The sequence below is a fragment of the Gossypium raimondii genome, chromosome 3, assembly GCF_025698545.1.
Source record: "Gossypium raimondii isolate GPD5lz chromosome 3, ASM2569854v1, whole genome shotgun sequence".
Classification (NCBI taxonomy): domain Eukaryota; kingdom Viridiplantae; phylum Streptophyta; class Magnoliopsida; order Malvales; family Malvaceae; genus Gossypium; species Gossypium raimondii.
Window position 1 is genome coordinate 38,300,108 of NC_068567.1, and position 11,073 is coordinate 38,311,180.

Below are 11,073 nucleotides of genomic sequence, written 5' to 3' on the forward strand. Positions count from 1 at the left end.
CGCCAATTCGTCGAATGCTGAATGTACTCAAATCCCGCATTCCCTTTGATCCAAATTTTCAATTCAAATTTATAACTTTAACAATATTTCATTTTCAACAATAGAATAAATACATAATACTATTCATCAAATCAATTTAAGTATTAAAGTTTAACCGTTCTGTAACACCCTTAACCCATATCCATCGCCAGAATAGGGTTACGGAGCATTACCAGAGTTTACAGATTTAAAATAGTTTACACATATCATTTACTATTCACAACTGAAATCAAACATATTCAATCATAATGTCCCTTGAATGGGCCCTCGAGACCTAATTTATGCTTTAGAAACAAGTCGAGACTAAATCAGGAACTTAGAGAATTTTTCACAAAATATCAAAATTTTCCATAGGTACAAGGGACACATGCCCGTGTGGTTCACACGGCCAAGTGACACTCCCGTACCCCAGGCCGCGTGGGCATTTGATGTGAGGCACCTGGCCGTGTCCCAGCCCGTGTCCATGCTCGTGTAACTCTCTGACTTGGGTTACACGGCCAGCCACACGCCCGTGTGCTAGGCCGTGTGGACAATTTAATTTTCCAAAATTAGGTGCAAGGGTCACACGGCTAAGTCACACGCCCATGTGCTAGGCTGTGTGACACACACGACTGAGACACACGCCCGTGTCTCTGCCCGTGTGGACAAAATAAGGTCCTTCTCAAGCCTTATTTCTCACCCAAATTGCCTTCCACCTATAAAAACACTTAAACATGTTCACCAACCAATTCAAACCATTCAAATCAAGCCAAATTCATGTATTAAGTATGACATAATATCACCTCTATGCATATTGGACTTAATGTGCTAACTCAATTTAACCATCAATATAACGATATGCTTTGTATCACTTAACCATTTCAAACACATACCAAGCATGATAAAGCTATACACAAATATATATACTTTTACTTCAAAATATGACTATTACAAGTCATTCCAATGGCTAGTTCCAACCAAAATATTTCTTCTTTATGCTTAAATTAGCTTATACATGACATTATACCAAAATTTAACTTGCTTTATATACCGAGAAGTCCAAGGGATAGTGTGATGTGTCTCCGACCAAGTTCCAACCTTCACGAGCTTCCGAGTACTATAAAACAGAGGAAGTAAAACAGAGTAAACATATTATGCTTAGTAAGTTCATATAACAGAAAATTAACTTACCAATCATTTACATTTAAGATAAGCATACAAAATTCATCCAAAGAAATTTGGCAATCTGCCTAAACAAATATAATCTCAAGAAACTTGTTAGTCATGCATTACATGTAAACATCAAGAATCAAGGATGAGCTCATCATGTAATAACTTTCATATACATATGCTTTTCATATCATATTTCCATATAACATGTGCATTTCCATGACAAATCATCTTAAGCTCAGTTTAACCATGTCAGAACTTTGCCCGTTGAATTTATTTGAAATATCGATGGATACACATGTAGTACACTCGAAGTGTACAAAACTGTAATCCGTCAACTCATATTCAGGGGTACCCATTAGGGCACATAATCAGAAAGCACTCTCCCAAGCCATATAACAGGAAGCTCATATGAGCCATGTAACAGGAAGCTTATCCAGACTGTATAACAGGAAACTCATAAGAGTTTGAAACAGAAAGCTCAAGTGAGCTTAACAAGTAACTCCAAAGAGCTATTATTAGGAAGTTTCGGATAGCCATATATCAGGAAGTTCAAGTGAGCCATATCAGGAAGCTCACAAAGAGCCTATATCGGGATACTCATAAAGAGCTGCAGTATGTCCGCATTATATGTTGGATCCATATTGATCATATAATAGGACGCTCACAAAGAGTTGTGGTATGACCGCAACACATGCAGGATCAGTACCGATCGAGATACTCGCAGAAACCATGTAACGAGAAGCTCGAGAGGGCTTATAACAAGATGCTCATAAGAGCTATGGAGTGTCCGCAACATATGCAGGACCACAACCAATACGGACTGATTGTATCCATCGAATTTCATTTATTCAAATATGAGACTGATTTTCATACATAAGACATTTATACAATTCACACATATATAATATTCAATTCAAACATATTAATATACATAATTTAGTTTAATATACATAATTTAGTTACACGAACTTACTTTGTCACTTGCTCATATACGGAAATCTACTAATCCGATATTTTTTTTCCTCGATCTAACTCTTTATTTAATCTTTCTGGATCTATATAAATGAATTTAACATCAATTTAACACATTTCATATTCAATTCAATCCAATTTACATGTTAGGCAAAAGTACCATTTTGCCCCTATACTTGTGACTAATACTAATTTCGTCCCTAAGCTCGGAAAATAAAATTCATGCAATTTAATATTCATTCCAAGTCTAACTAAATTTTTCATATAACATTTACAGCCCATGGAATTCATAAAATTCAGAAATTTTCTATGAATTCTACATCTTTACAATTTAGTCCCTAAATCACAATTTCATCAAAATTCACTTTACAAAAGTTGTTTATCCATCAACAACCTTTCATTTTCTATCATAAATTTCAAAATTTTAGCACACTCATCCATGGAAAACTTTTAATACTTTGATAACTCTACAAATTAATCCCCAAAATAGGTAGATTAGGTTACTACAATCTCGAAAATATAAAAATTACTAAAAACGGGACAGGAATGCTTACCCAATTAAGCTTGCTTGACGTCTTTTCTCTTAGCTAAGGTTTCCATAAAATAATTTTGGGGATGAAGATGAAATATATGATATTTTCCTTATTTAATTAATTATCATCTTTTATCGTTTTTACTTTCCAATTTAGTCCTTTTTTTAATTAAATTTCCATGGATGAATCATCATGAATATCTACTAACTTCTCTTAATGGTCTATTTTCCTTATAAGGACTTCAAATTTTGAATTCCATAGCTATTTGATCCTTTTAGCTACTAGAATTCAACTTTTACATTTTATGCAATTTGGTCCTTTCTATAATTAAACATGAAATCGGTAAAATTTTCTTATCGAAATTTTCATACATCTTTCCTATCATAATACAGACCATGCAATAATATTAAAATAAATTTTCTTTCTGACTAGGATTTGTGGTCTTCAAACCACTATTTCAATTTTACTGAAAACGGATTGTTATACGTACAAACTTACCTGGATTGAATTGTGATATTTGCAGAAGTTCAAGGACTATTCCACTAATTTTCCTTTTTCACAAGTATCTACGAGATCTTGATCTATATAAAATTATTCATTCATTAGCATATATTTCAGTTCCAATTCATTTCACCATTAATACCCTTTAATTTTTCAAATTTATATAATTACGCTAAACTTTTACAACTTTTGTAATTTAGTCCCTTAACTAATTAATCCATCAAATTAACTAATTTTTTCAATTAATAATTTATCTAAATATTCCAGGCTATGATACAACCCTTTATAAAATAGAAATTTAATACTAAACCCTAATTCTTCAACTTCTTCACAATTTGATCCTAAAATTAATATTTAACAAAATCACTTTGTAAAATCATCATACAACAAAATTAAAGCTCTAAATCCATGTTATTTCATCAAAAACATCCAGTATTCATCAATGGTAACTTTCAAATTTTCCAATAAAATTAAAAACTAGGGTAATATTTAGTTAGACCTAATTGTAAAAGTCTCAAAAACATAAAAATTACAAGAAAAGAGTAAGAATTAAACTCTCATGGAGCTAAAATATGAAAACAAGCTTTAAGAGCTCTTCAATGGTGTTTTGGATAGAAAATTGGAGAAGAAATTGTCTAGAAACTATTAAAATCCAATTTGGTTATTTTAATTTCATTTTATTTACAATTTTGCCCTTAAATCACATCATTTTATTATTTCTTTCTGTCTTATGCCGCCTCAGCTATCCATTTATCTCTATTTACACTTTAAGTTCTCCCTTGTTTACCAATTAAGCCATTTAATCACTATTTCTTATAATTCACAAGTTTTGCATCTTTTTCAATTCAGCCCTTTTTAACTAATTAACTATCAAAATGTTAAAATTTTCTAATGAAACTTTAATACTACCTTAATGACACTCCGTAAATATTATAAAAATATTTACGACTCGGTTTATAGAAACGAGGCCTCGATACCTCATTTCCTAAAACCACTTGACCTAATTATTATTAAATGCAAATCACTAATTTAAAAATCTTTCTATAACCATATTTGACTCGTAAATATTAAAATAATAAAATTTATGAGCTTACTCGTCGAATTTAGTGGCCTCGAACCACTATTTTCGACACCGTTAAAAATCAGGCTATTATAGTATTTGAGAGAGATATCGACATTTTTTCCAAGTAAACCAGGGTTCAACATTTGTTGCGAACTCTCGTGTTTTACTTTCTGTTTGGCGTAATTGGGTGGATCAACTCTTATGAGATTCTGTTCAACTCTTACGAGCTTCTATTAATATATGATTTGAATAATTTACTATTCTATTTATCTGGTAATGCTTTGTAACCCTATACTGGCGACGGTTATGGGTTAGGGTGTTATATTTAATGGTATCAGAGCTACATTTAGTTGATTCTCGGACTGAACGTAGAGTGTGAAATGTTTAAAATTACATGTCATATAAATCTATGATAGTGTAATGTGTATGATCCGATCTAACCTTTGTTTTTTTATAAATTGTAAAGATGTCAAAAAAATTTAATCGTGCTAACAATGATGAGGTTAATAGTAACATACCTACTTCTGATCATGGGAGGAGTAGTAATGTTTCGATTCCTCCGGCTTAGGAACATGAGTTTAAAAATATGTTCTTTGGGTATATGAACCAGTGGTTCAGCAAGTTATACAAGTGAAAAATATGGTTCAGCAACCTCCACCCCCTATTGTACCACCTATTGTACCTCCGGTTGCACCACTACCTTCTCCAATGATTGAACCTAATAGAAGTATTCCGATTGAAAAACTTGGAAAGCGTGGTGCTGAAGAATTTTGGGGCAGATCAGAGAATGATCCAGTTAAAGATGAGTACTGGCTTCAAAATATATTACAGATTTTCGAAGAAATAGTTTGCTCTCCTGATGACTTTTTTAGATGTGTTGTTTCATTATTAAAAGAGAAAGCGTATAGTTGGTGGTCGACGATAGTAGTTGTGGTACCGAGGGAGAAAATTTTCTGGGAATTCTTCCAGACCGAGTTTAAAAAGAAATATGCCAGAAAAAAGGTATTTGAACAAGAAAAAGAGAGAATTTCTTGAGTTACATCAGGGAAATATATCAGTAGCTGAATATGAGAGAGAATTTGTATATCTCAGTAAATATACTCGAGAAATTATGCCTACTGAAGAAGAAATGTGTATTCGGTTTGAAGATGGTCTAAATGGTGAAATTCAAATGATGATCAGAGGTAATGAAATACGAGAATTTGTTGTCTTGTTTGATCGTGCACAAAAATTAGAAGAAGTGTACAACTGCAAGATACAACAGGATAGACAGATTCAAGAATTTCACAAGAGAAGTTCTTTCAAGTCGTTTTCAGTATCACTGACGAAGAAGACTAAAGATGATTTTAGCCGAGCTATCTTAGTGTCTGAGCATTTGAATAAAAACAAGACGATTCAACATGATTTCAGAGTATCTACTAGACCAACTGATAGTGTGGGTAGTGTACAAAATGCTCCGAAGCCCAAATGTAGATATTACGGGAAATATTACCTTGGCGAGTGTAGAGGTAAAACAGGAGCCTGTTATAGATATGGATCAACTGTCCTAAATTTCCAAAAGAGGATGAAGATCAGAAAGAAAATCAAATGTCTACCTTTCAGAAAAATAGGCGTTCGGGCTAGAATAGTACTACCAAGACTACTCATTCGGGAATAAAAGACATTGTCGTTCGGTCAGAAGCTAAAGCACTTGCTTGCACCTACGCCATTCGAGCTAGAGAGGAAGTTACTACTCTAGATGTGATTGCTAGTATATTCTATCTCTTTAATGTTATTGTGTATGTATTAATTGACCCTGGGTCAACTCATTCTTATATTTGCACTACATTAGTAACGGAAAAGAAGTTACCTGTTGAATCTACTGATTATGATATTCAAGTTACTAATCCACTAGGTCAGAGTGTGATAGTTAATTTAGTTTGTCGTAATTGTCCACTGAAAGTTAGGGGATGTGAATCTCTACAGATTTGATATTGTTACCCTTTCGGGAATTTGATGTTATTTTGGGTATGGATTGGTTATCTTTGCATGATGCTGTGGTAAGCTGTAGATAGGAATGGATCAGTTTGAAATGTCAGACAGGAAAGATAATTTCAGTTGAGTTTGAGAATTCGAAAGATGTCATTAGAATTATTTCAGCCTTTTCTGCTTAGAGATTTATATGAAAAGGTAGCAAAACATTTCTAGCATATATTCTTGATACCCGAGATTTAGAATCGAAGCTAGATCAGTTACCAGTTGTTAGTGAGTTCATTGATGTATTTCCTAAAGATTTGTCAGGTTTACCTCTTGATCGTGAAGTTGAATTTGTGATTGATTTGATGCGTAGAACTACACCGATATCAATATCACCGTACCGTATGGCACTAGTTGAACTAAAAGAATTGAAAGCACAGTTGCAAGAGTTATTAGATCGAGGGTTTATTCGACCGAGCATGTCTCCTTGGGGTGCACCTGTTTTTTTTATGAAAAAGAAAGATATCTCTTTGAGATTGTGTATAGACTACAAACAGTTGAATAGAGTCACAATTAAAAATAAATACCCATTGCTACGTATCGACGATTTGTTTGATCAATTGAAAGATGCCACAGTTCTCTCGAAGATAGATCTCAGATTCGGGTATTATCAATTGAAGGTTAAATACTGTGATTTGTCAAAGACTACTTTTAGAACTCGTTACGATCATGATGAGTTTCTGCTAATGCCATTTGGTTTGACTAATGCCCTTATTGCTTTTATGGATTTAATGAATCAAATTTTTTAACCTTATTTGGATAGATTCGTTGTTGTGTTTATTGACGATATATTAATCTATTCCAAGACAGAATCCGAGTATGTACAACATCTGAGAATCGTGCTAAAAAATTTGAGAGAAAAGCAGTTGTACACAAAATTTAGTAAATGTGAATTCTGGCTTCGTAAGGTTGGATTTTTGGGTCACATAGTATCAGCTGATGGGATTCGAGTTGATCCGAGTAAAGTTTCTACTGTGATGAATTGGAAAATTCTGAAAAATGTTTCAGAAATGCAAAGTTTTCTGGGTTTAGCAAGTTATTATCGATGATTGGTAAAAAAACGTTTCTATTATTGCTTCGCCGATGACCAAATTATTACAGAAAAATGTTGAGTTTGTTTGGTCTGATAAGTGCCAACAGAGTTTTGATCGGCTGAAAAAAATGTTGTTTATAATGATGCGTCTCTCAATGGTTTGGGTTGTGTACTAATATAGTTAGGAAAGGTAGTAGCCTATGCTTCTCGACAATTAAAGTCGCACGAGAAGAATTATCCTACATATGATCTCAAGTTGGTTGTGATTGTATTCGCTTTGAAGATTTGGAGACATTATTTATACGGTGAGAAATGTCACGTATTTACAGATCATAAAAGTTTGAAGTATTTGATGACTCAAAAAGAATTGAATTTGAGACAGAGAGGGTGGTTAGAATTACTAAAAGATTATGATCTGGTTATTGATTATTATTCGGGAAAGGCTAATGTAGTTGCGGATGCACTTAGTCGAAAGTCGTCGTTGTTTGCACTTCGAGCGTTGAACGCTCATTTAGCTCTTAATGAAGATGGTTCTGTATTAGCGGAGTTGAGAACAAAACCCCTTGTTTCTACAATGAATTTGAAAATTGCAAGATGACTATCCGAAGTTAATGTTGAAATGATAGATGGTTTAGAATAATTTGAGTTTAGAGTACAGTGTTAATGATAGTGGTATATTGTGTTATCGCGATAGAATTTGCGTTCCAAGTAATTTAAATTTGAAAATTGATATATTTTCTGAAGCTCACAATAGTACGTACTCTATTTATCCGGGTAGCACGAAGATGTATTGTGATTTGAAATAGACGTATTGGTGGTCAGGCATGAAACGTGAAATTTGTGAATTTGTAGCTAAATGCTTGATTTGTCAGCAGGTGAAAGCAAAACATCAGGTACCGTCGGGTTTACTACAGCCTGTTATGATTCTTGAATGGAAATGGGAGTGAGTCACAATGAATTTTGTATCTGGCTTACCTGTAACTCTGAGAAAAAAATATTTGATCTGGGTAATTGTTGACAGACTGACTAAATCGACACTTTTTATTCTAGTCAAAACAGATTTTACACTATATGTATCTGATATTGTGAGATTACTTGGAGTTCTAACATCCATTATTTCAGATCGAGATATGAGATTTACATCGAGATTTTGGAGCAAACTTCATGAGGCTCTAGGCACTAAGCTTAATTTTAGCATAGCATTTCATCCTTAAACTAACAGACAATCAGAACGAGTGATTCAAATTCTGGAAGATATGTTGAGATGTTGTATACTCAAATTTGAAGGTAGCTGGGAAAATATCTAACGTTAGCTGAATTTGCATATAATAACAGTTATCAATCTAGTATAAAAATGGCACTGTTTGAAGCTCTTTACGGAAGAAAATGTAAAACACCGTTGTATTGGTCTGAGCTGAGTGAATCCAAAATGGTAGGAGTTTATTTGATCCGAGAAACTGAGGATAAAGTTCGGATTATTCAGGATAGTTTGAAAGCTGCATCTGATTGTCAGAAATCGTATACGGATCTGAAAAGAAAAGATATAAAATTTACTGTTGGTGATCGAGTATTCTTAAAAGTCTCTCCATGGAAGAAAGTGTTACGATTCGGCAGGAAGAGAAAGATGAGTCTGAGATTTATTGGACCATATGAAATTGTTGAAAGAATCGGCCATGTAGCTTATAGATTAGCTTTGCCTTCTGAACTCGAGAAAATACATAATGTGTTCCACGTATCGATGCTAAGATGGTACAACTTTGAACTTTCACATGTGATCCCTCATAGTGAGATTGAGCTATAGTCAGATTTGACGTAGTCGGAGGAACCAGTGGGAATTTTAGCTCGGGAAGTCAAAGAATTGTGGAATAAATAAGTTCCGTTAGTAAAATTATTGTGGCATCGTCATGGTTCTGAAGAGGCTACTTGGGAAACCGAAGAATCAATGAGATTACAATATCCGAATCTATTTTCAGGTAACAATTTCGAGGACGAAATTTCCTAAGAGGGGAAAGTTGTAATAGCCCAATTTTCAATGGTGATGGAACAGTGGTTTCAGGACCAAAAATTTCTATCGTGTCGACTCATAATTATTATTTTTAAAATATTTATAGGGTCATTATAGTCGTATTAAAATTTGGTTAAGAAATATTAATGTTTAGTTAGTTAATTAAAGAAAAATGGCTAAATTGAAAATTGTGCAAAACTTACAAATTAGAACAAATGGGTGATGAAATGGTTTAATTAATATTTAAGGAAAGACTTAGGTAATAATTATGCCTCAATTAATATAGTGGGACGACATTTTATTGTAAAATAATAAAATAAAGTAATTAGAATGGCAAAATTATAAATTACATGAAATTAAAACAAAACAAATTGAAATTTACTTCCTATACATTCTTCTTCAAAATTTGGCTGAAACCACCATAGGAGGGAGCTCTAAGTCCGTTTCTTCATTCTTGTTTCATGTGAGTCCAATTTTTACCCTTTTTTGAAATTTTTATGTTTTTGAGATCGTTGTAACTAGGTCCAGCTAGTTCTTACCTTCATTTCTGATTCTGTTAAAAATTTTGGAAGTAGCCATTGATAAATATTAGATGTTTTTGATGAATAAAATGGATTTGGAGCGTTGGTAGTGTTGTGTGATGATTTTGTAAAGTGATTTTTGTTAAATATTAATTTTAAGATTAAATTGTGAAAATGTTAAAATATTAGGGTTTGATAGTGAATTTTGGGTTATTAGGGGTTGTATGAGGGCCTAAAATATTTGGATAGCTTATTGATTTGAGAAAATTAGTTAATTTGATAGATTAACAAATTAAGGGATTAAATTGTAAAATTATAAAAGTTTGGGGTAATAACATAAATTCAAAAAAGTATTAAATTGTAAAATGGATTGGAAATTAAATATATGCTAATAAATTAGTAATTTTATATTTTAGATCAAGATCCCATAGATATTCGAGGAAAAGAAAAAATAGCGGAATAGTCCTTGAACTTCTGCAATTATTTCAATTCTGTCCATGTAAGTTCGTAGGGTTAAAATTTAACATTTGTATAAATTGATGATTGGTTTAATATATATTCTATTGTTGGAACTGAATTATTGTTTAAATTATAAGATTGAATTTGATATTCGGTTTGAATTGAATGCGAGATTTGAGTACATTCGTGATTTGGTGTATGATGGGGGTTGGAGTGGAGATGGTATTGGAGGGAGATATCAGCATTTTTCCCAAGTAAGCTGGGGTTCAACATTTGTTGCGAACTCTCGTGTTTTACTTTCTGTTTGGCGTAATTGGGTGGATCAGCTCTTACAAGTTTCTATTCAACTCTTATGAGCTTTTGTTCAGCTCTTATGAGCTTCTGTTGACAAAGTACTCTTATCCGTAAGTCATTCTTCGAATGAAAAAAATCTCAGTAAGGTGATTTATTTAATGAATTTGAACGACATGTTATTTATTTTTTGTATTTATTTGAATGCGGATGTATTTATCGATTGAAGTTGTGAATGACAGGGAATTGTTATGGATGATTTTTATTATTTGATTTATTATAGTTAATTTGGTAAGATTTTTGTATAACTCGTCTAACTTACTAAGCTTCATCAAGCTTATTTGTGTTGTTCAATGTCATTGTAGATTTTCGGAAGGTTTGACAATCGGATCGGCACTCAAGTCACACTATCCAGTTTATCTCGGTAATTTTTGAAATGTTCAATACAGTTTATATGGCATGTATAGGCTTTTGTGCGGTTTTGATCA

The 11,073-nt window shown here is 32.9% G+C and overlaps 1 protein-coding gene across 1 annotated transcript; it reads left to right on the forward strand.

Annotated features, from left to right (window-relative positions):
- The first annotated feature begins 4,899 nt into the window (after window positions 1-4,899).
- LOC105795864 (uncharacterized) lies at window positions 4,900-7,907 on the forward strand. The gene is made up of 5 exons (XM_012625520.1): window positions 4,900-5,262; window positions 5,306-5,768; window positions 5,939-6,154; window positions 6,541-6,716; window positions 7,752-7,907. Exons 1-5 carry the CDS (start codon window positions 4,900-4,902, stop codon window positions 7,905-7,907), a joined length of 1,374 nt encoding a protein of 457 aa, XP_012480974.1.
- The last annotated feature ends 3,166 nt before the right edge of the window (window positions 7,908-11,073 follow it).

What these genes read in the sequence shown, in the direction of transcription:
- LOC105795864 (XM_012625520.1), top strand. Translation starts at nt 4,900, where the DNA reads ATGGTTCAGCAACCTCCACCCCCTATTGTACCACCTATTGTACCTCCG. An exon ending in AGAAATATGCCAGAAAAAAG is followed by an intron (nt 5,263 to 5,305) that starts GTATTTGAACAA and finishes GAGTTACATCAG; the next exon opens with GGAAATATATCAGTAGCTGA. An exon ending in TCAAGTTACTAATCCACTAG is followed by an intron (nt 6,155 to 6,540) that starts GTCAGAGTGTGA and finishes AAGATTTGTCAG; the next exon opens with GTTTACCTCTTGATCGTGAA.